We start from the raw sequence: 24,899 nt of genomic DNA, 5'->3' as shown, positions 1-24,899 counted from the left end.
ACCTGTCGGGGGATTAATAAAGTAAATATTTTACCCATATGTTCTATTGTCATGAATTCAAACGGTTATATCGACGGATTTGAGATTTTTTTAATTTCGCGTTGACACTCGGCTAACTTCTCGCCCAACCGCATCTGTCAAATTGACTGCATACCTGTCACAATACGTCCATGTGGAAATAATTTTAGGTTGCGCTAAAACTAAAAGAATTGTATTAGAGATTTAGGTAGAGACACTGCAAAATGCCCCCAAAACCGAAGCCGGCAGCCCCCAGTAAAAAAAACGAGCAAAAGAAAAAGGAGAAGGTTATAGAGGTAAATGTTCAAAAACCAGTTTTTTGAAATACCACCTAATTTTGTTTTTCAAAGGACAAAACTTTTGGTTTAAAAAACAAGAAAGGTGCAAAACAACAAAAGTTCATACAACAAGTAGAGAAGCAGGTTAAAACTGGAGGACACCATCCTGTAAAAGAAGACAATACTAAGAAACTAGAGAAAGAGAAGAAATTGAAGGAGCAGAAGGAACTCGCGTTGCTGTTTAGGCCGGTTCAGTCGCAGAGGGTTGAAAAAGGTGCAGGTTTTGCTCTTGAGACACAGAAATTCATGATTGTCTTCCAGGAACTGATCCCAAGTCAGTTGTTTGCGCGTTTTTCAAACAAGGGCAGTGTACTAAAGGTGATAAGTGTAAGTTCTCTCATGATTTGAGTATAGAAAGGAAAGCAGAGAAGAGGTCTTTATATGTGGACATGCGAGATGATGGAGAGGATGAAACTATGGAAAACTGGGATGAACAGAAACTCATTGAGGTCATTGAGAAGAAGCACGGGAAGTCGGGGAAAATGCCCACTACTGATATTGTAACAGCCCCCTTGTTAAATTACCCATTTAATCAAACTTTGTAGATTTGTAAACATTTCCTGGAAGCTGTAGAGAAATCAAAATACGGCTGGTTCTGGTCGTGTCCTACAGGAGAAGGGTGCATATACAGGCACGCTCTCCCCCCAGGTTTCACCTTGAAAAAAGACAAAAAGAAGGACGATAAGAAGGACGAGATATCATTAGAAGACTTAATAGAGAAAGAACGAGCAGCGTTAGGTCACAACCAAACAAAAGTAACCTTAGAGTCGTTTCTCGCGTGGAAAAAACGAAAAATTCAGGTACTATCGTTCAATTCTCGAACTCTTTAAAACTGTATTCAATAGGAAAAGAAAGACGCCGCTAAAAGAGAAGAAGACAAGAAACGCACCGACTTCAAAGCAGGCAAACAAGTGGGGCTCAGTGGGAGGGAAATGTTCAGTTTCAACCCTGAAATGGCTCTTGAGAATGATATGGAGGATGGAGAAACTGTGGATTCGTACGCGTACTCCGACGACGAGGACGATATAGACTATAAAGAAATTAATTTAGACCTAATTGATGCCGAAGAGGTGAGTGAAGCTAAATGAATAACACGAGCTAATTTGTGTTTCAGGCTGATGGGACTGGAACTGTGGCCACTGAAGAAAGGCTTAAGAACTCCTTACCCACAACTAGTAACGGTGCTGAATCCGAAGGTGCTTCTGCTGTCCCTATAAACGAAAACCTGTTTCTTGAGGAAGATTTAGATGCTTTAGATGAAGAATTAAATGACTTAGATTTAGAAGAATAAAATTAAGCTTAACATCTAGCTCTGTTAGATTTGATTTACTCAACATCCTAAGCACTCTCAGTGAAGGTTATGCAGTGAAAACAATTGTTAATACTTGATTTTTGAAAATAAAATGTACAATTCTTAACAGTAATTAATTAATATATTTTTTCTTAGTATTGGCGTTGAGCATTTCAAACTCCCAAGCTAGTCCACAGAATGTTAAATTCATTACTGTAGCTCGTCACGATTGCGGGGTTATTGGTGATGGCCATAAACTCAAAGTTTGCCACACAGGCCTGTAAAGTTAAATTGAAAGACCCCAGGAACACCTTCTGGAGCTCTGGATCTTCCGCGTCGATCACACAGTACTTGTGGTGCATGTACGACTCTTCAGACTGGGGCGTCCTTACATCAAACCCTTGAAAAAACGTTAGAAGGTTGACGAAAATAGTTACTCCCTTACCGTGCACTTCTTTTAGAAATTTCATTTTTGAATGTGACATCTTTGAAGTTACACAATCTGTAATTATCCTCACTTCCACTCCTCTGTTCGCAGCACTAATTATCTCATCAGTGACCTGTCTCAGAGTCAAATGATACATGCACAATGCTATGGACCTCTTTGCAGAACTCAAGAACTTGAGGATTGTGTTCAAATAAGTAACAGAACACTTGTCGCCACATTCCGAGTTATCGAAGATGTGTTGTCTACAATTGAAATTTTCTAGGGTCCAAAAAATGCAGTGATAATAACTGTTGCCCAACTCCTTGGTCTGAATTTGGAGTTTTTCCAGTTTGTTCTTGTGGCGTTTTTTCAGCCAGTACTTTATTAGCATGGGAATGAGCGCTGCACTTATGGCAAAAGCCACTTTGTATACTGCACTCATTTTAGTACCGAAGGGAAAATTTTTTTAAAAACTTAAAAAAAAGAGGTTAAGTTTTGAAAAACAATGCTTGATTCGTGATTGGTGAATTTTGAACAAAGTGCGCATGCTCACACATGTCACTCGTAGGGCGGTAGATTTGAAAATGTCGTAACCTTAATTTTTTAATTAATGATAATGATAATTGATAATTGAAACAATTAACAAATAATTGTGATTGTAATATTCTCAGTTGTTTAAATTGATAGAATTATGTATTTTATTTGTCGTATTTCGAAAATGGCGCTTACTTTGCTGTTATGTACGACGCCAAAGTGTGTTCAAACAAATAATGTTGATTTTTATAATAATTAAGTAATAATAATAAACTAATAAAGTACGTAATTATAATAAATTAGTTTATTTAATCACCCGGCCCGTTTAACGGTAAAAAAAATAAAAAACAACAGTTGCGCCCCAAAATTCTGAGAATTGTTATCACCAAAATGGGATGATTTTCGCGTGTCTTCCGCATTGCCAAATTTATTTAAACGAGCCCAATAAAACTGCGTCAATTTTCGTGGAAAAATTGAGATAAATGAGTAATAAAATAAAATATGCCTTTACGTTATAGCCAGCGCTAATGGCTGAAGGATGCTGCTACGTCTGCTCTGTACCATATCAATACAGAATGACTGGGTTTAGTTTACAGACAGTCACCAAAGGTTCTGTAGAAAAATACTGCTACACCCATAATCAATAACTGTCTGTGTGCATGCTCAGTTCTACGATCTGTAGCCGAGCCACCGAATGATTCACGAAACGCTAATTCTACTTTAGTTGGTTTGTAGCTGTATGGGAGTGGAGAAGGTGATGATATTCTTAACGTTGGGCCTTACTTAACTTTAAAACAATTTCAGTTTTTATGTTTTCGTTTTATATTATCTAGTGTTGTTTTATTTTAAGTGTTGTGCTAACTTTCTTGATAATGCCCCAACCAACGGATAACTTGCCTCCTTCACAGGTATGGTACATTTATTATGTTAGCAATTTCATATCATGCTCTATTTTCATTGTCAACAATTTGATAATATGTACTATATTGTTACGCCGCGTTGGTTTTTAAATTAAGTTTTATGGATGGCCTTGAGGTATTTTACATACTAAAAGTATGGATCTTTGAACTTTGTGATTTATTAGCTAGATATATTATTAATATGATTAGATAGTCAGTTTGATAACGAGTCGTATCAAATAGCCTCACCTACGCTATAGAAAACGCTCCATATTTCATATTGCCACTTGTAATAAATTTTATTCACGTGTTACATTACATGGTGTTATCCAATTTTAATCAAAATTTTTGTACCACGTTTTCCGCCTGCTACACCTATAACATTGGTCTGATCCATAGTTGGGCGGGTGAAATCGATTTACAGTTTCATCATTAGCTTGACCCTCATCTGTCTAATCCTATTAAAAACAGTCACAATCTCTTTTCATTGGCAATTTTGGCAAATTGGGTCTACTCATTACATTTTCTTGGTGAGGGTGTTCAAAACAGGCCATATTGGGGCGATAGGGGTGACTAGAACTCTAGTATTGGTTCTTGCAAAGTTACATAATAAAGTTCGCAAAACTCACTGGTTATAATTAATTTAATTGTCACTTTAATGAAAGTTTTTAACATGTGAGGACACTGATTTTGCAACCTTTTGGTGAAGTTGTTGTAATCAATTTCCACAAGCGTTGTGAAAATATAAAATGGGAAAATACGTTCTCCAAAAGAGCAGAGGTGAAATTTTGACCATTTGTTAAGAAATGTGTTCTTAGAGATGCTTGCGCTGAAGTACCAAAAATTAAAATTTCTAAAACTTTTCACTTTTGCTTAAATTTTTTGAAGAAATCAAGAAATTACTACTTTTTAGTCGTATATTAACTCTACCAAATTGCAAAATTGTAGATCGAAAGACTCAAATTTTAGAAATTTTTATTTTGAAGACGAACCAAAAATTTGCGACTTTTTTTACTAAAATTCGTAATTTTTGTAATTTTCGTGCTACAGCAATGAAATTTGGGGAAGTTCTTATTTTTGAGTCGTGTATCAACTCTACCAAATTTCAAAAATGTAGAGCTAAAAACTTTAGAAATTTTTATTTTGGAGAAGCAAAAATTTCAGACATACTTCACTAAAATTCGTAATTTTTGTAATTTTTGTACTACAGCTATGAAATTTGGTGAAGGTACTATTTTTGAGTCGTATATTAACTCTACCAAATTTCAGAATTGTAGAGCGGAAGACACAGATTTTAGAAATTTTTATTTTTGAGACCAAGCAACTTTCTGAGATCCTCCACCAAAATTCGTAATTTTGATAATTTTTGTGCTACAGGTATAAAATTTGGGGAAGTTACTATTCTTGAATCGTGTATTAACTCTACTAAATTGCAAAAGTGTAGACCGAAAGACTCAAATTTTAGAAATTTTTATTTTGAAGGCGAAGCAAAAATTTTAGATATTCTTCCCTAATATTCGTAATTCTGGTAATTCTAGTGCAGCAGCTATTAAATTAGGGGAAGTTACTACTTTTGAGTCGTGCATTAACTCTGCCAAACTGTAAAATTGTAGAGCAAAAGAGTTAAATTTTAGAAATTTTAATTTTTATGGCGAACTCAAAATTCAAAAATTTCAATTAAGTTTTGCAACTTCGGCAATTTTGTCGTTAAAGTAATGAAATTTGGTCGACTAATTATTGCTTTAGACCCGTTTAGTGACTGCAAAATTATAGAATTGTGGAACAAGTTTTACGAAATTTAGAATCTTTTTTTTTTTTAAACGAACTCAAAATTGAAGATTTTCCATTAAATGTCGCCATTTCGAAAACTTTACTGCTAAGATAATGAAATTTGCTACACTTCTTGTCTTAAAGGCGTTTGTTAATTGTGTCAAAGTGTAGAATTGTAGAACAAAAATTTGAGAATTTTTCTAAACAACTCGAAATTTTAGTTTTTCTATTAAATTTGGCAAAACTTTGTCTCTTTTACTCTGTAATTTTGGGACTCGGAGGCGCTAGTAAAAAACCCTTTCCTGAATTTAATGAAGATTTCTACAATTCGTTCTTTTATTTTGCAGCTCTGAAATTTTAATTGGCACAGTTAAAAGCTACACAATAAATAACATTTCTTCTCGCGCTCGCTTTCCCTCACTTGATCGTTACATTCTATTTTTTATCCTCTAATCTTATCTTAACGCACGATCAAGTACTTAACAGACTTTTAATTTCATCGCAATAAATGTCGCTACGTAGTCCTACGCAACAGTTTTTCCTTTACCACGTCCAAATGCAAATGAATCTTTAACACTCATGTTTAAAATCGAACCAAAAATGCGTTGTCAACTGGAAACTAATTTGTAGTCTATTCACTCTTGTTGTCGACTCCTTCCATTGTCAATACTAGAACTTGAAGAACATGTTTATAAGTAAACACTTGTTCCTGGGGCTCGTATCCAAGACCAGAAGTTTCTAAATATTGATTTTTCTGTAATTATAGTTTGAATAACGATTTCTTCCCCGTCTAAACATCGCGTGGAATACTAACAAATAGCTCAGTGTTGCGTTTTCGAGACATAACACGATTTTCTTTCGTCTCAAGGGTAGAAACATGTCTTTTAAATTCGATCTTCTTAAGAAACGCCGCCAAAGATGTACCGCCGATGTGGCAATATATCAACCCAATGATTTGTGTTTACCAGTACCTTATTTGGGTGTATCGGTGAGGACAAAAAGCGGGAATTCTGAGGATTCTTCACTTATCGAATCGAAATTAAGTATGCGATTATTTAGGACTCGTTCCGCGCTCGGGCGAAATTTTTGATGAATTTCTTTCAACAAAATGACCTGGTTTTATTGATTTTAATCGTGAGCGGGGAAACGGGTTTGTAAACTGCAGATTAAACTGCTGGATTTATGGTGGCAGTAGTAGAGTATTAAATTTTGGATTTTTATAGAAAAGTGGATTAGTAGCTCTTGGTGCAAACATGATCCGATCAATTTTTTCCGAAGAATGTCGAGTAATTGCACGTGTTTCTTGTCAGTCATCCGAGGTACAGGGACACTGTAATTAATCTTGAAAGAATGTAAAACCAACGTATTTACAAATAAAACAAAAAGAACACTCGTAAACGTTTTAGTTGAGCAAATTCGTAATGTTGCAGGAATGTGGTTTTGTCGAATAAATATTTACAATTATTTATTATGTCTTCAAGTTAATTGCATCGTAAGTACATCATTGCCTTTTGACCTAGTAGTAAATTTAAGGGTACTGTTAGCACGACGATAAACGTCTTAGTACAAGCAAACTTAACGTATCATAGCTACTTGAGCTTGATGGATTTGTGAGTTGTTTGTTCAGGTTCTGCCCCCTCACATGATTTCCTGGAGCTTCTGGGAAAGTAAAATAAATACATTCCTGAACTTGTTTTTTTTCCAGCATTGTTTGGCCCGAGCGTTGTACGACAATATTCCTGATTCTCCAGACGAACTGGCCTTCCGAAAAGGGGACACTTTGATAGTCCTCGAACAGAATACTGCAAATATCGAGGGATGGTGGTTGTGCTCTTTACGAGGTCGACAAGTGAGTAGACACGTTCCTATGGTAATTAGAGCAAGAACGGCAGGTACCAGAGGGATAATCAATTCAAAGAAAAACGAAGATTTGTCGAAACTTCCAACATTGCTTTTTGTTAAATTCCAAACTGGTCGCGTTATCAAATTCAAGGTGGAAAATCTTACGTCAGAGAATTATTTAAATGTGACGTGTCCATTGATGGTATCTTTCGTAGTATTAATCACAATTTATTTAATATTTGGTCGTGTAACTAAAGAAAATCAAGGTTTTGTTTGTTTGGAAAATGCAATAGTTGCACAGTTGCGAAATGATGCAACGAAATGACGAATCCAAGTTCAAATCAATATTATTTAGTTTAATCATTGCCGATGTCAATATCCGTTAATAGTAGGCTTTGGGGCTTGTCAAGGCCCAACTGGGTTACCTATACATAATCACTAAACACATAAAAGTGACGATAAGGAAAATTATCTGTTGACGATTAGGGAAAGTTTTCAGTGTGGTCCGTTATTTTCCTGCTTTTTACCTAAATTGATAATAATCGTCACCATTAGCAGATTTCTCAAATTTAAAACGCTGTATAAAATTGAATTTTTGTTCTACGCCTGTATGATTGTTGTCATTTTTCTCAGAAAAACTTTAATATGTTGTGAAAATAGTTGTAAAACTCCAGATAATGTTAAAAACTTGTAAATCTTTAAAATTCACAAGACACAGCAATAAGCTAATTATGGGCGAATGCCGACTATTGGTATTTTTACCTTAAAATGATTTTTTGTCTTTAGTACAAAAGGATCTGGAAACTTGTAGGCACTTAAAGAATCTGGCAGAATTAGTTTCATTAAACTGTTGAACTCGCAATGCGGCACTGATCGATCTAAACAAGAATGATTGCTTATGAAGTGCCAAACTCATCTTATTGTCTTTCGGTGTCTTGTAAAAAGTCGCTTTGGACTTCATACTTTAAATTTCATGTCTTATTTCTAGGGAATTTGCCCAGCTAATAGACTACGGTTAATACCAGGAGTGTACGAAGATACTGGACAGACGAGAGTTTGTTCACCGCAGTTAACAGAAATATCCGGCGATTTCAACTGTCTTCAAAGACAAGGAAAAAGAAGAAGTTGGCATGTGCAGCCAAACCAGGTATGACTTTATTAATAGCCTGTATTAATAAAACATTACATACTTCTGTAATCGTCGGAGGACTTCCTTCATATTCGTTATTTTTCTTGAGCAGGATTCCACATTACTCACCTGTGCAGGCGTGAGGCAGATTTATGTTTTTATGTTGGTGTGGTTCTTGGAAAATGTAACGAACTTGTGAAAAAAAACTCGCATCTGGTTAGTTTAGTGCGCGCGATTTTTTATTTTTTGATTCTTTGGTATCTCTTGCAATTTGTACCGCTCGGTGACGGTTGACTTTTCAATCAACTTGAGTCGGTGATATCAACATTTCTTCAGTGCACGTGAGAAGTGTAGGCTAATTTTTAAAGCGACTGGTACTGCAGGTTTCTTGTAATTGCTAAATACGGTATGCTTCGTCATTTTGCCTTCTCCTTCCATGTAATGCTTTCGAAAACCTGATCAATTGCTCTTTTTACCGCTTGTAGTTTTATTGGCGATATGATATGGAATGGCTAATTTATGCAGACCGATTCGAAACTCGAAGGCGCCGATTTTTTAAGATACCATTTTAAAGAGTGTCTTCTTTATCGTAATCCAGTTTAAACTGCCTCACCCCTTTTGCGCAATATTGTGAAACCAGAAAAAAAAGAAAACGACTGGATGATGCCCTTGGATCCAGACGAGGCGTTGTCCTGGCAACGTTTCCGTGTCCCAGTCATATCGATTGGTAGAGTTGGTTGCTCTTAACATCCCCGCAGTTTTATAATAACGTGGAATTCAACCTCAAGATTTATCATCTGTTTTTTCGTTAAATAACACTCGTTATAGTCTGAACGGACTTGTTAGGTATTTTATTATTGTGTGGCCAAACATGGGCAAGAGTCAGGACTTCGAGAGGTCGCTGCATGACTGGTGACTCTTTTAAAAGGATGGAAAGAATAGAATACGGTTAATTAAAGTCTTGCTTGAGCAATTATCGATATGAGAAGCGCAAGGATTTTCTATTGATTTTCAGATATTTGATTCAGTATGATGCAATTTTTCTTTTATCATTTCATTGGAATTTAACATTAGCGGTGCCGGATATAATGAATCCCAGCATGACGATATCCTTTGACGCAACTTTAAACAGTTTATTTTCCTTGCTATCTTCAAGTTTAAGTTCAGATGTCCGGGGAAGTTGAGTAATACCGGCTTTAAGTGCAATTAGTTTTTTATTGTTTGAACTTGAATATTACACCACGAAACGGGATCAAAACAAGTCTAGGATTTCTAGTAGCATTGTTTCACTTTCATACCCGTGAGAAAACTGCCATTTTACACGTACAACGAATAATCTGAGAAAAATAAACAAAATGTGTTGTTATGAAAGAATTATTCCGTTCTTTGGATTGCTGTAAAGTGACCTGTAGGTCATTAGTGAGTTATGGATTATAAGTCACGGTGGTCGCACCACGTTATTGTATATTTACTCTACACAATTGCAAAATTATAGAGCGAAAAACTCAAATTTTAGAAATTTTTATTTTGAAGGCGAAACAAAACTCAGACATTCTTTCTTAAAATTCGTAATTTTGGTAATTTTAGTGCTACAGCAATGAAATTTGGGGAAGTTACTACTTTTGAGTCGTGTATTAACTCTGTCAAATTGCAAAATTGTAGCTCCAAAGACAAAAATTTTAGAAATTTTAATTTTTAGAGCGAGCAAAAATTTCAGACATCCTTCACTAAAATTCGTAACTTTGGTAATTTTAGAGCTACAGCAATGAAATTTGGGGAAGTTACTATTTTTGAGTAGTGCATTAACTCCACCAAATTGCACAATTGTAGAACAAAAGACTCAAATTTTAGAAATTTTAATTTTGAAGGAAAAGCAAAAATTTTAGACGTCCTCTCCTACAATTCGTAATTTTAGTAATTTTAGTGCTACAGCTATGAAATTTAGGGAAGTTACTATTTTTGAGTAGTGCATTAACTCCACCAAATTGCACAATTGTAGAACAAAAGACTCAAATTTTAGAAATTTTAATTTTGAAGGAAAAGCAAAAATTTTAGACGTCCTCTCCTACAATTCGTAATTTTAGTAATTTTAGTGCTACAGCTATGAAATTTAGGGAAGTTACTACTTTTGAGTCGTGTATTAACTCCACCAAATTGCAAAAATGTAGAGCAAGAGACTTATATTTTAGGAATTTTTACGTTCAAGAATGAAACAAATTTGTGTGTGCTTTTTGTGTTTTAAATACCAAATTGCAAAATTGTTGAGCCATCGTCCCCAAAAACGAAAGATTTTAAACTTCATTTCTTTTGCTTTGCAATTTGCAATTCAAAAGTTATGTTATTATGTTATTAAACAATTTATACAGTTATGGAATTAATGGAATTAGCAAAAAAACTTGCATCTTCAATAGAAAATTAAGAAACATTAGAAAGCGAAGGACAAAGATTACCTGCATAGATACAAACGAAAAAAAGCGGTTCTTATCTTAAACAAAGAGGCCCACTAATTACTTATTTTATTACTCAACACCGATTTTTTAAAGATGGTGCTTTGTGTAAACTTCCAAGTTTGGTGTTGTCTTTAAAATAAACTTAATTTTTGATCATCGACTAATAAAAGTTTTTTTTTTAGGTGGTGACCCCAAAAAAGTATAACGACGTTTACCTCTACGACATGCCCCCCTCGCGATGTTCACCGATACCAGTCACAGGTTTGAGTCCCGGCTTTAGTCCTCACCAAGCAAACGATTGTTACGATGTTCCACCCCGCGCAGTTCCAGTGAATTGTTCCCGATGTTCACCTGCACCTTCCTGCATTTCACCCATAAACCGTGATCTCGTTGAAGCCTACGACGTACCTAGATCACTAATGAGTCAACCAAGTCCGATAAGTCCATCAAGTTCTGCAAGTTCTTTAACAGCAGACTCGTTAAGTTCCTCAAACAGAAGCAGTTTAGCTACTGCAGACTATGACGTTCCAAGACCCATCAATAAAGCTCATTTGGCCTTGCACGCTGCTCATAATTACGACAGTTTAACGCAACAGACTATAAAAGAACTACCTTTAGAGTTAAATTCGGCTTTGGAAAATTTAGAGAGGTTACAGTCTGATACAACAAGCTCAATTTCCAAGTTGTTAGGATTCGTGGGGCCCCACTGGAGGAGTAGGGACAAGTTAGAGAATAATTTAATGGAAATTAAACTAGCTGTGATCAGACTGAGGACGTCATTACACGATTTGGCGGAATTTGGCGAAGGAGCATTAGGAAATGCCGCCAGAGCATCCGATAAAAATCTTGCCAGCAAATTAGCACCGTTAGTTATAGCACTGAAGAAATCCGATGGTCTAGTATGTGATGCGACGGAAAAACTAAACGAACATCGTTGGTCCATTGAACACTTATCCCGGTCCGAAGAAGAAGAGAAAACCAGAAAACCCGACGAACTAGAACAATTAGTGGCGTGTTCTCGAGCTTTAACAGAAGACATCCGACAAATAGCCTCCTTCATCCAAGGCAACGGTCTATTACTATTCAAAAGAGAACAAGGCAACAACAACAACGAATGGCTAGAAGACTACGACTACGTCAGTCTCGACTCCAAAGACACCGTCTCAAAGAAACACGCCGAAATCCGAGAAGCCCTCCCCAACGAGCTAAAAAAAAGTTATGATAACGTAGTAAAACACGCCGACGATGTCGCTTTCGACGATCACAAACCTGGTTTAGACTCAGACGACAAACAACTTTTACATTTTTTCGCAGCTCAGTTAGTGACGCACCACAAAAACTTAACACAAGCCATCGATGCTTTTTTGCAGACCGTCGAACACAATCAGCCCCCAAAAGTATTCCTAGCTCACGGAAAATTTGTAGTTTTAAGTGCTCATAAGTTAGTACATATTGGTGACACTGTTCATAGAAACGTTTCTTGTAAGGAAATCAAAGAACGAGCACTCAACTGTGCCAATGCGTTGTCTGATGCTTTAGCCACTAGTGTAAATAAAACGAAGCAAGCAGCTTTACAGTTCCCCACTGTCACCGCTGTGCAAGAGATGGTTGATTCCATCGTCGATATTTCGTATTCTGCACGGGACCTCAAAGTATGTATAGTGCAAGCTGCAAATCCAATGTAGTTTTATTTTGTTGACTGATTTAGGCGTACTTATACTTATGTTTTTTTTTGTTAGGAAAGTTTATTTGATGTATTCACCAAATTGTGTAGTTTTAAGGTCATGACAGGACAAAATAAAGCAATATTATAGTATTTGATCTGCCGAATCCCAACTAAATTTCGTTCCCAATGTGGACAAGCGCGTGGAAGCGCTGAAAGTTCATGAACACGGTGTGCTTGTCCACGTCGAGGAACCCTTAGCAATAAAGTGTTAACATAGAGTACTATATTCTAAACTCACTCGTGGTAAAATCGATATTTCCGCTTCTAAATTCTTACGCCAAAGTCCAAGGCCTTTCACTAACTCGAGGTACTCTTGACAATAACAAAGGGGTTTTGTTTGGCACCAAACTGGGCTAATTTTTCTCGAGAGGGCAGTTCGAGCGGAGATTTTCAAATTGGTGGAGTTTGGTGCGCTTTCAGAGCTTCTTTGGTGAAGCGAACCAGAATCTGCGCGTTGCGAATAAGTACAAATCTCCTTTGAGGTGAAGTTATTTTAACGTCTTGGCCTTGTCCTCTTTCACTCTTGATTTGGACCAGTACGTTTACGATACCATATTCTAAAACTAGATATTTTAACGCACAAATTCGCACACAAAAATTTATATACACTATTTTTATAGTACTTGCCTTGTAGAAGTTGTATTTTCGTACTAATTTGGAAAGTTGTTGCATATCGGGTTTACTAAACCAAATCATTACGCTTTATAATTTAACGAATACAACAAAAGACGTATGAACGTACGCATGTCAAAGTAACACGCACAATTATTTGGGGTAAAAGAAGCAAACGCACAATTCAAAGCACAAATTCGGGAAGTATGCCAAACCAAGGTAATAAAACGTTAAAGACGCACAAATGCAGTGCCTTTAGTTTTTAATCGTCGAATATTACGCCTAGATTTCACGGGTTCTGTTAAGTTCAAAGGGGTTTTCTTTGGTTCACGCATTGCATACAGCTGGAAGTTTGAATGGGTTTAAGACGTTCACATTTCAGAGACAGGAGACATTACTTTTACATCGTACTGCTTATGTGCCTAAACAAACGCACAAAATTATGTCGTAGTATTCACTGCCTTTTCATTCTCATTCTTCATCGGAAGCCCGCGCGATCACTGCGATCATCAAATTTTCACAGTCATCGCAGCGGGCTCAAGAAGTGGATGGTTTACATTTCATTGGAAAACCCGACAGACTCCAAAAACGCAATTTGTTTGTTGCTCCCCACAAGAACTCGTACTTATTCTCCACACGACTTGCATTTACCAACTAGCGCTCATCCAAAATCAGGTAAAACGCTTTGAACTAAATTGACTGAAGAGACTCAGGTTCTTACACAGATCAGGAATTATTTAAACTAGTTAGGTAAGTGCAGCTTCTGCATTTTTGAGATTCTGGGAACACCATTTTACACTTTTATCATATTCCGAAGTCTCTTTAACGTTCTGTCATGAGCTTGAACACTCACAGGTTTACGTTCGTTTGCGCACTTTTCTACAAATTTTGATCGAAAATCCACGACTCCGGTTATTGCTACAAAATCCAATCTCTTTCAAAGCGATCTCATCTCTCTGCAGGGTGCGCAAACTGTGTTTTCCTTCGTTTCTCGTTACTGTAATAGGACCAGATACAGAAAATATTTGTGTGTAATCGCTGTAATATTCCTCTAATTGTGATGCTTTGTTCTTAAATTTCACGCTTGTTGTGTTGAGTTTTACTTGTATTAGTTCTTCATCTGGGAAGCTCTAAAATTCTTTATTTCGAGCAAAAATGGACGACACAGGTTTAGTTTGAAATTTTACGTTGCGAACTTTGATTCCCAGATAAAGAATCAATTAGATGTACGATAAACATGTGTATATCGAGTTCCTTCAGAATTAGAAATCCGATTTTCTCTAGAGTAGTATCATTTGCTAATTGTATAATTTCGACCAACAAATTGGATTTTAGCCATAGTTGCTGCATAGAAATTCCTTTTAGCTAGATGTAAGAACTACTGCATTTATGTTGCGGCTTCTTTCACACCATAAATGCAGTAACAACGTAAGTGATAACTAGTTACTAAAATTTACGGATTCTTTGTGATTTAAATTCACTCAGTTTACAATTATGGCCTTATAAATTGAGTGATACATTTAACTGTCTTCTGGCTTTAATGAAATTGTAGTGTTTTGTGAAACTGAGCTTTTTCCAGTCTGGATTTTTCATTGCAAATTCACATTTCCATTCAGTTGCCATTTAGTTTAGGCCATATTTCATATGATTTCGCGGGCTACCGCGGACTGGAAAAAGTTGAATCTTTGTTGTACAAATTCTGTATTTTTAACAGTTTCGTAACGGTAAAACTCTAATAGAAAGATATATTAAGATGTTTGGTTCTCACACTAACTCTAAAGCTCCGTGTGTGATTCCCAAACTCTCTAAATTACTAATCTTCATTCAATGACTCCTAAAAGCGGTCCAAAACGACAAATTTGTCTAATAAAAGTCAATAAATGTTTAAAATGGAAAAAGGTGTCCAGACAATTTCCGTAATTAACGGCGAAATTCTAACTGACAAAAACACGAAGAAGCAATGACGTAACAACGTAATTTACAAAGTGATATCCAAAAATAATAATTGATCTAATACTTTTCAAGTTCTTTAGTTGTGAGCATCCTTCATTTGCACAAAAACTAGCAGACTAAACAAGAATTTAAATCTAACTAATCTCTAATTTCTTCAAAATTTAAATTACCAAGAGTTTTCGTTCGACATTTTCGTTTTCGGTTTCGTTTTAGACAAAAAACAAAAAACGCAAAAAAATCAATCGTCTGGAAAAACTTTGGCAGGTTGTAACGAGAAAATAAACAAGCACCGTCGAAGATTTTCCGGAAGATATAACATTTGACACGTCCTTTGGAAGACTAAAAGAATTCCTGAGAAACACCATCCAATAACTCCTGAAGAAAACGTTGACAACCATCCGGTCAAAAAACTAAGTTTGACTGAAAACCAGCTTTTGAAAACTCGAAAAAATCTGTGGTACAATTTTCGGAACTTCAAAACATAGTAAAACTCCGGTCATTTGCTGAGAATTTTAGGACGTATTCCAGTGTTTATTAAAGAGAATAAACGCGATAAAATTAATTATTTGGGGTGGTAATAATTATTACTAAATTAAAATGTTAGCGTCGAAATTGGAGCACGCTAAATTTTGTAAAACTTTTGTTGGGAAAAATTTCTACAAATCACGTTATGTGGATGATCGGTTTTTACCTAACAGGCTCTAAAAGACATTGAGGACGTTTTCCGATGGTTGGTCAAAGGATCTGTGGGACGCAACTCTTCGGTAATTTCGCTTTCTTCTGTTCATCAATTTTTCACCAAAAGAAATAAATTAATGCCACTCTAAACATCTTGAGGGACTTGGCAACCAATTTTCCGCCGGTTTAGTTCAATTCAAATTAGGAGAAATTGAATACATTTTGGCCAACAGTGCAACAGTTGACTTTTCGGAGCTCCAAAAACATATTTTGTTAGTAAAAAAGTTTACGTTACACAACTCAAAAACACTGAAATCGAATCCATAGTTCTAAAAACTCCAATACTATACACCAGAAGTGCACAAAAAATTTAGCTGATAACAGAACTTAAATTGATGAAATTGTAAAATTCACGACCTCAAGATGAACTCGATCTGTTTCGTAACGCTCCAGACATGTTAATATATCTTTTTATCAATATTTCGCACATTGGAACATTCTAGTCATTTCTACAGTCTACAACGTACGAATTTGATTGACCAATTTCTTTTAATCAAATATGGAGCACAATTGTTATAATCTTTATCTGGAACATAAAAATTACACAGAAAAACTGTCTCGCTCCATTTTATTCGATTTTTTCTAGGAATGATAAATTGGGGTTCCTTAATTTGTATTTTTATTCATGGAGGGTTGAAATAGCGATGCTGATCGCAAAACACAACAGCAATTTCTTCTTGGCGATTAGTACTTAGCTATTCGTGACGAAACAAATTTTAACTGCGTCTTCAATGTGGTAGATACAAATAGTACAATGTAAAAATTTATACTAACTGTCTAGAATAGGAAGAACTTTGATGGAGGGTATTCTTCTTACCTGAGTTCTCTTTCTTCTTTTGTTAGGTGTACATATTGTTTGTAAATTTTATTTAAGTTGTAGACATGTAAGAAAATATTTTGTATTGATAAATTTCAATAAATTGAATTTAATCTTTGCCCACGGCTCAATTTTCTTGTTCTTTAGCATTAACTCATTATCATTAACGCCCGCTACCAGAATTTTTTTTTCCATAAATTTTACATGCGAGGTTTAATTTAGATACCTGAACTGTCCTAATCATTTTATAGCAAAAAAATAAATACGGCGAAGTGCTAAATGCACTGAAAACCGAGGTTTTTCAACTTTTTTTTGCTAAAAACTGAAACAGCAATTTGCTTAAAAAAATGTTAATGAAAAGTCGACAGTAGTTTATGGTAAAAATTAAAACATATACAGGGTGATTTTTTAAAAACGGTTTATGGTAAAAATTAAAACATATACAGGGTGATTTTTTAAAAACGGCAGGCGTTGTAGAATTTTTATTTATGAACCGATTTCAAAAATTTAAAAAACAGATTAAATGGTTTTAAATTTCCCATAAACTGATGATTTTAAAATTTTTCTAAATGTCTTAGTATTTTTTGGGCGATACTCAACTTTCTTATTTTAAATTGACACCCATATTTTTTTTTCATAATTTAGAAGATATTAATTTTCTTGATTCAGAAATGTGTAATATGTTCTACTTTTACAAAAAATATTTAAAAAAAAATATCAAAAATGAAAAAATTTAGGCAATAAAAGTTAATAAAATCTAGGTGCGTGGTGTCAAATAACACAATATCGTTATTGTAATGTCAAAAAGCAGCAAATAACAGAAAGAACAAGTTTTCTTTCAACAAGATGGGGCTACACCTTACAATACACAATGCATTTCTCGTAGGTGTTAATTGTGCAATGAAAAAAACGGGATGGCGTTTCAATAATTTAATAATTTCAAAAAAAAATGCCGATCCTTTCTGTTATTTGCTGCTTTTTGACATTACAATAACGGCATTCTTTTATTTGACACCATGCACCTAGATTTTATTAACTTTTATTGCTTATTTTTTTTCAATTTTGATATTTTAAAAAATATTTTTGGTTAAAAGTAGAACATATTACACATTTCTGAATCAAGAAAATTAATATCTTCCAAATTATGAAAAAAAAAATGGGTTCCAATTTAAAATAAGAAAGTTGAGTATCGCCCAAAAGATATTAAGACATTTAGAAAAATTTTAAAATCATTAGTTTATAGTAAATTAAAAACCATTTAATTTGTTTTTAAAATTTTTGAAATCGGTTCATAAATAAAAATTCTACAACGCCTGCCGTTTTAAAAAAATCACCCTGTAGAAAAAACAATTCTAAAGTATTTTAAAAAAATTGTAAACTGGCTGTCCTATATAATAATATAGGGCTGTAATGGGTTAAAAATCATTAAAAATGGGAATGGACAACACTGAATGTATTCAAACCGTTGTTCAACAAACTAAATAAACAATCAGATACAAAAGCAATAGAAAAGTAATCATTCTTCGTTTTTCTCGTCAGTTCTGTTTTTCATTTTTTTGGCAAACTCTGAGAGGTCCCTTCTCATCGAATAGGCGTCCTCCCCATCGGCGTAGTACTTAGGCTCAATCTCAACAGTTTCAAATTTAAGAGAGTTCTTGTATAAGTTCAAAGCGGCGCGATTGCTTTTCCTGACATGGAGGGATACATATTTCGCATCAAAACATTCAACCATTGCTTCAGATGCTTGATCCATAAGTTTCTGTGCTAAACCAAGCCTGCGGTGCGACCTCTTCACAGCTAGAGAGGTGATGTGACCATGCTTCAAGTCTTCATTGTCTTCTTCCATTTTCGCCAGAACGTAGCCGACAATGTTCCCTTTTTCGTCTTCGGCCACGTAGCTCAGCTGGGGCCAACTTAGGCCGTGGTAGAAGTAATACTTCATTTGGTAGTTTTCTGGGAGACATAGAAGGTTGCAATGTTGCATGTTCATGAGGTCTTCAGGCTTTGCACAGCGGATATTCATGGTTAGTCTTTGCGGAGTTTCTTTGTTTTGCTTCTGGCGGTTTTTAACTCGCTCACGGTGGAGTTTTCGCTTCCACTTCTGAAGAGTTCTTGGATGAACCTGAACTGGCGCAGCACGAAAGTCCACACGATGTACCAGCCTGGAAACGAAGGAAATTAGAAGCACCGCTTTTTGGGGCGAGTTGTTGAAAATTACCTATGAAAGCTAGGAAGCAGATAGCAATAATAGAAAATAAAATCGATAAACTAGCTAAGATTTCTACTTTCATGTTACGTAGATGTAAATTGTTGGCTACATACGAAATATTAACAAATTTCGTTTAAAAAATCAGTCAGACGTCCACATTCATTCACCACACTTTCCAACTTAAACTACAAACTACGCCATTTTGCACTAATGCGAATTGACAATGACAAAGACGTGGAACAGAACTTTGAACCCTCGGAAAATTGCGTTACCTGTTTGGAAAACCTTCTCAATCTAGCCAGAAATCGAACACTTTGAGCGTGCCACAGTACGAGGGTGTCTCCTGGATATAACCCTAATTTTGCGGTGTTTTTGAAGTTTGTAATTTTGATAGGTTATGTCAGGTTGGGGAATTTAGTTTCACCTGTCATTTCATGGCGCGAGGTTCAAATTTAAATATCTTGGGTAATAAGAATTTTTTTTAAATACATGAAATTAAAGTTCTGTTTAGGAGCGTCGACGACATAATGATGCCCATAATCGGGGATATTTATTATGCGTATGGGCATTACAGAAGCATTTTAATTAGCAATGAACTCGTTAATCTTAAATTCTATGCTTTTGGCACAATTGCAGAATACCTAATTGGGATTTTAATCATTAGACAATGTCACGACAGTTTAATTAGTCCAGGCAAAATAGACAAAAATTAAGCGGTGGGATTTATAAATGTCAAAGAAAACAAATATTTGCAAATATCTTGTCACTGGTGATTCCCATGGCAAAAATACTAATTTTGAAAATTGTACCTTATCAAATTTGCCACCAAAAAGATCTCGTAATATTTTTCGTAGGAGTTACCATTTTTGAGATATGAAAGTGTTTTTCAAAATTTCAAGAATTTTATTCTTTTGTGCGCCACAGTCGAAACATAGAACTTAGTGCCTTTTTTTAGATTAAGGAAGCATTGAATGAACTTGAACGAAATTTTTCAGCAACTTATGAAATTAATCTTCTGCAAATTCTTTTTCATAGTACTTATTTTCTTCAAAAACTGCTTCTAGTTTTTGAGAGTCCTCAAAAGAACAAGATGGATTATATGTACATCTTTGTTGATATTGTACAATTTAGACTCATTTATCTAAGATTCAGGTAAGATGAATCCCGGCAATTACCACATACATACTGTTGAAAAATAAAACTTAATTTTTTCACGCAAAATTAAAACTATTACTTTTACCACTTTTGACAATTTGTTTAGAGCAATAAACTGAAGGGCCACACAAAAAATCAGCCTTATGCGAATTATTCCGAGGTTCATGTTTATTTTGCCTGGACTAAATGTGTAACAATAAATATTAATCCAAAGCAACAACTTGTACCTCTCACTGTCGTACGAGTGGCAATTTTGTAACAAAAAAGTTAATTAATTATTACATTTCTTAAAGGCGAGCCTGGCTTTTCCTGGTGATCTGTAACACGGTTTCTGATCATGTTTTATTAGTTTTTCTGTTAATTAAGAAAAAGGAGTCATTTTCTCAGAACTGCTTTCAATTAAACTTTTATACCCAATTAATAAATATTAATTCTAATGATTATTAATATAGAGTGACTTCTTTGTTGATAAATGTTCAGTAGCGGCCGGTACAGGAAGAGCAACGGGGCATTGCCCCGCCGCATATCTTCATAAATTTAAGTTGACTGAATAAAGATATGTTGATTGTATTTCAAAGAAGTAGAATTATTTTATTGCCAATTTTACCTGTTTTACTGCAGGTAGCTAATGAACTAACGACTGTTAGTTATCCTAGAAGTTGAACAGACATTTGAAAACGTCTTTAATAGAAAGTTTAGATTCAATCAAAAGAAGCTTGTTCAGGGTTAAAACAAACTGGAGCAGATGTCCCACAGGGCTGTGTTACAATTGCTGCCTTCGCCGATGACATTAGCGACAGGAGAAAGTATTGAAGAAGCGACGATCATGCTAAAAAGCCACAGACAACAGCGAAGAAAAACGAAATCAGTACATGTCAATTTTACAATGTGAAAGAGCTATTTGCGTGTGTCGATCAACATTCTGATTCATTATGCAAACACGGCAAAATGTCAGGGATCTTGACGCTAAATTATATCAAAAAGGAGAGACACGGTTTTGGAATCGGAGAAATAAAGAGAACTTGGAGAGTCTAAAAGAATTTAGCTAGAACTGAAAAAATTGGTAATAAAAAACTAATAAAATTCCGAACAACCTCGAAAATTTCCGTCATCTCCAGATTAACCAAAAATTGCGCAATTCCGCTCATTTAAAACACCAACATGTGGTCACCTCTGACTTATCTGACCTTTTTGGATCTGATCAGGTGTGGAATCGAAATAACATCTGATCAGATAAATAATTGTCCATTCACCGTTTATTCTTGTTCACTGGTCCTTCAAGTTCATCCACACTGTCACACTTTGATATTATTGTAATAAATCCGTTGAAAGTGGCTTTGTAACACTAGCCACAGGCCGGAGAAAACGAAAAAGAACTTTTAATTGTATTGAGTTTTCGTCAATGCTTCCTCCGAGAGAAAAGTTTGACTCTGTTTTTGGCCCATGAGCGAAGAGCCCCCGGCTACTCATTGCTAGGAAAACTCTCTCCGATGAGGAAAACTGAAAATGGTTCCAAATAGTGTGTTGGGTCTTGAAAATTTCGTGGTCTTCTTTCGCTACTATTATGGTTTCATAGGATGTTGAAAGGATGTCCGGTGGACGTGCTCCCTCCTGCAAGAACTCGTCACGTGACCGCCAACTCGCAGCGCGAGCTTTCTTCTTTCTTCATTCTGTTCCCAACCGTTCAATCGTGTTGTTATTGTGTTGTTTATGGAAATAAAAATTGGTTTTCGTGTGCGTGTTTGTGACTTATGTGACATGTAATTTCTACGTGCCTTTGGATATTTCTTTACAAGCGGCAGTTTCATTCAGCAAAGGTAAAAAAAATGGATTTTGACCCTGAATTGTGGGAGTCCGATACTCCAAAATTCGCGAGCTATAAATTTTTAACAGTAGTGTCGTAATAGGTCAGATGGCGAAGTATTCCATCATTTTACAAAAATTTAAAAGTTGATGGCATTGATGCAGATTCTAGTTTTTTCGATTCTTGATCTAATTTATTTCGTTCCTGCTCTTCTTGATGATAAATGACCCGTCTATCTGTCATGTTGCCCATGCCAGACAATGGTAGACAGGGCAATTGGCAAAACGTCTTATTAACTCAAATTCCATCCGCGCATTTGAATGTTACCAACTAATTTCTCTTGTGAGCAGACATAATCATCTTTTCATCTCATTTTATTTTGTGCTTTTATAAGTTGCATTCCTATCAAGTCATAGTACCAACACGATTCTATGCTCATTTCTAAAGCTCTTTAATGGTCGTTAAATGTCAAGGCACAATCTTAACATGGAGTTTGCAACTCGTTCTCGGTATGTTTTACTCGAGTTTGTCTTTAATGCCAATTTGGGTGGTTGGTGTGCAACCTTATTCGAAACCCACAAGTTATGGAAAAATTAATAACCTTTCTAACGAGGAGCTTTAATAGGTTTCTCATGTTGGTACAGGAAATGAAGAGAAGAGATAATTACCACGGGAAAGAGATACAAAGAGAAGTAACACAGGGTGACTGTTGCAATACTCTTGAATTTAATTATTATTGTGCATATTTGTTTTCTAAATATTTGCATGTAACCTTTTTTTGTTTATTATTATGCCCACCGAATTGTGCAAGCACATTTTTTCAAATGACTCCACTATGCAAATGTGTTAAGTACATTGCAAAATTCCATCCTCCACCAGACGAATTTTGCTAATTTCGCTAATTATTTTGACCGTTAAATTCGCTAAATTTACTCAAATCATTTTCACCATTGCTAAATATGGCTGACTACATATTCTATCTAGAGCAACTTTTCATGCTTTGTTGGATTCAGAATACTTACGTACTTATTAGGTAATAATCTAACGAAGTTGTTGCATACGCGTTAGTTGGAGCAAAGAACTCGTGTTAATTGTAAAAATGTTTTTGAACGAATTCGCTGACCTTTCTTCATGGATGAGTTTTTTTGAGCAGGTGATTGTAATGCTCCAGCTGGTTTTACTGAATTTTAAGTTGACCACGATGGGGGTAAAGATCGTTGAGCGATTGAGTAAAGCTGAAATTGAAAAATTTTACGATGTATTGTTGAAAGTAACATGCTTTGACTTGCTGCAAATTAATAAATAAAATTATCGTATTGTTTTGAAATGGCGATTGCGCTTAGAATTTCCCAATAATCTTTTATTTCAATAGTAATAAAGCATAAAATGTGGTAAAAGATAATCAGGTTAATCAATAATAAATCAATATTCTCACTCAATGGATTGTAATTCTGGTTGTTTTAACTCTGCTGCAATCAAATTTGAAGAGGTTATTAATTTGAATTCAGTTATTAACTTTACTGAATTTCAACATTATAGAGCCAAAGAGACAAATTTAGGAGTGTTGAAGGATAAACAAAAGACTCTATTTTTTTATTAACATGCATGTAACTGTTGCAATTTTAACACCAAAGCAAGCAAAATTTGACAAGTTAATAATTCAAGCTTGCTCATTAACTGGACTAAATTGCAAAATTATACATATACCAGAAGAGACAAAACTTATATTTTTTATTATGATAATGAACCTAAAACTTTTGAAAAAATATGTTAAGAACTATAACTCCGGTAATTTTAACGCCACAGTAATCAAATTTGGGGAGGTTAGTAACTTAGAGTTGCTTATTAACTGTGCCAAATTTCAAAAATGTAGAGCAAACGAGACAAATTTTTGAATTTTTTATTATGAAAATGAGCCGACAATTTCAAAAAAAATTATTAAAATTTGTAACTCTGCAATCAAATCTGGGGAAGTTACTAATTTAGACCTATTTACCAACTGTGCTAAATTTTAATATTATAGAGCAGAAAAGACAAATTTTGAAAAATTTATTTGGAGGATGAACAAAAAAATCTACTTTTTTTATTAAAATACAAATAACTCTTGCAATTTTAACGCCAAAGCAATCAAATTTTGACATGCTACTATCTTAGGCTTGTTTAATAACCGTGCTAAATAACAAAATTACACATAAACTAGAAGAGACAAAATTTAAAATTTTTATTTTGGAGATGAACCAAAAACCTTTTGAAAAAATATGTTAAGAGCTGTAACACAGTAACCAAATTTGGTAAAATTAGTAACTTACAGTTGTTTATTAACTAACTGTGCCAAATTTCAAAATTATAGAACAAACAAGACAAATTTTGGAATTTTTTATTCTGAGGATGTACCAAAAAATCCATTTTTATTACTTCTGGCGTTTTTTTTTTTAAATTTTGATCATAACTTGTCAAAAGTGTACACAAAGAGTACAAAACTGTTAAACTAGTATAAAATTTCCAAGTAGAAACGTAGAAATGTGTTATCTGATAAATATGAAAAACGTTGAGGATTGTATTTGAAACCGTACATAATTGCCTGTCAGCAAATAATGAAAATAATTAATGTAGTTTGTACTTTAATTACGATTATAATTGTTTGTTTTAATTATAAAAGGAGTTTAATTAGGTACCTACAGAGTCCTAGTTTGAAAGAAAATGCCTTCACATTTTTCCATTTGAATCAGCATTAATAATGACTGATAAATCTTTCTTTTTAACCTGAAATTTTCTGAACAAACCACAAAGTCTAAACATCTAGAATTTAAAGCGCGATAATGGCTCAGATGGCTCAAAAGAATGTTGTTCGTTTCAAAATTAAGAACGCAATTTAACAAAAACACATCAAAAGCTCATCTCCTCTTCAGAAGATTCACATAAAGAACGAAACTAGCGTTTCCAGCTTCATACGGAACGAAAGAAAATGTTTGTAAAGTAGTGTAATCGAAAGCAACGATGAACTCTAAACGACCGTCATAACAATTTTGAAAAGGATGTTCGTAATGGCATTTTCAACTTGTTAATAGCAACACCAATTATTGCTACTCAAAGAATATAATTATTATTTAATGGCTCTATCAGGCAAAAACGTACGCACGTTTGAAAACTGGTGCATTTTTGGAAAGAAAGTTTCATGTCGTAATAT

The 24,899-nt window shown here is 34.8% G+C and overlaps 5 protein-coding genes across 7 annotated transcripts in view; 3 read left to right on the top strand and 2 right to left on the bottom strand.

Annotated features, from left to right (window-relative positions):
- Window positions 1-111: 111 nt before the first annotated feature.
- LOC148179869 (zinc finger CCCH domain-containing protein 15 homolog) lies at window positions 112-1,805 on the top strand. The gene is made up of 6 exons (XM_088050548.1): window positions 112-314; window positions 369-570; window positions 618-856; window positions 902-1,156; window positions 1,202-1,426; window positions 1,471-1,805. Exons 1-6 carry the CDS (start codon window positions 243-245, stop codon window positions 1,645-1,647), a joined length of 1,170 nt encoding a protein of 389 aa, XP_087906674.1. The 5' UTR covers window positions 112-242; the 3' UTR covers window positions 1,648-1,805.
- LOC148179868 (uncharacterized) lies at window positions 1,732-2,642 on the bottom strand. The gene is made up of 2 exons (XM_088050549.1): window positions 2,093-2,642; window positions 1,732-2,047 (listed from the first exon to the last, which is right to left on the bottom strand). Exons 1-2 carry the CDS (start codon window positions 2,514-2,516, stop codon window positions 1,821-1,823), a joined length of 651 nt encoding a protein of 216 aa, XP_087906675.1. The 5' UTR covers window positions 2,517-2,642; the 3' UTR covers window positions 1,732-1,820.
- Window positions 2,643-3,301: 659 nt separating this feature from the next.
- p130CAS (Serine_rich_CAS and FAT-like_CAS_C domain-containing protein p130CAS) lies at window positions 3,302-16,663 on the top strand. The gene is made up of 4 exons (XM_088050646.1): window positions 3,302-3,516; window positions 6,983-7,126; window positions 8,108-8,266; window positions 10,881-16,663. The coding sequence occupies exons 1-4, from the start codon at window positions 3,481-3,483 to the stop codon at window positions 12,381-12,383; spliced, it is 1,842 nt and encodes a 613-aa protein (XP_087906772.1). The 5' UTR covers window positions 3,302-3,480; the 3' UTR covers window positions 12,384-16,663.
- A 1,319-nt stretch (window positions 16,664-17,982) lies between these two features.
- vnc (GNAT family N-acetyltransferase vnc) lies at window positions 17,983-19,201 on the bottom strand. Of its 2 annotated transcripts, none has more exons than XM_088050873.1 (2): window positions 19,026-19,201; window positions 17,983-18,706 (listed from the first exon to the last, which is right to left on the bottom strand). In XM_088050873.1, the coding sequence occupies exon 2, from the start codon at window positions 18,565-18,567 to the stop codon at window positions 18,061-18,063; it is 507 nt and encodes a 168-aa protein (XP_087906999.1). In that variant the 5' UTR covers window positions 18,568-18,706; window positions 19,026-19,201; the 3' UTR covers window positions 17,983-18,060. The 2 variants fall into 2 exon arrangements, with proteins under 2 accessions (XP_087906999.1, XP_087906998.1); XM_088050872.1 differs by lacking the exon at window positions 19,026-19,201 and adding an exon at window positions 18,763-19,003.
- Window positions 19,202-21,570: 2,369 nt separating this feature from the next.
- RhoGEF64C (Rho guanine nucleotide exchange factor at 64C) overlaps window positions 21,571-24,899 on the top strand; it is a 42,049-nt gene continuing 38,720 nt past the window's right edge. For both annotated transcript variants that reach the window (XM_088029972.1, XM_088029971.1), the window contains exon 1: window positions 21,571-21,725. The gene's annotated coding sequence lies outside the window, so the exon portion shown is untranslated. The remainder of the gene's footprint in view (window positions 21,726-24,899) is intronic.

This window comes from Gnatocerus cornutus, chromosome 2, assembly GCF_029298725.1.
Source record: "Gnatocerus cornutus isolate USDA-ARS CGAHR chromosome 2, icGnaCorn1.1, whole genome shotgun sequence".
NCBI lineage: Eukaryota > Metazoa > Arthropoda > Insecta > Coleoptera > Tenebrionidae > Gnatocerus > Gnatocerus cornutus.
The sequence above is the reverse complement of the archived record's forward strand: the minus strand, read 5'-3'. Positions and strand labels throughout refer to the sequence as shown.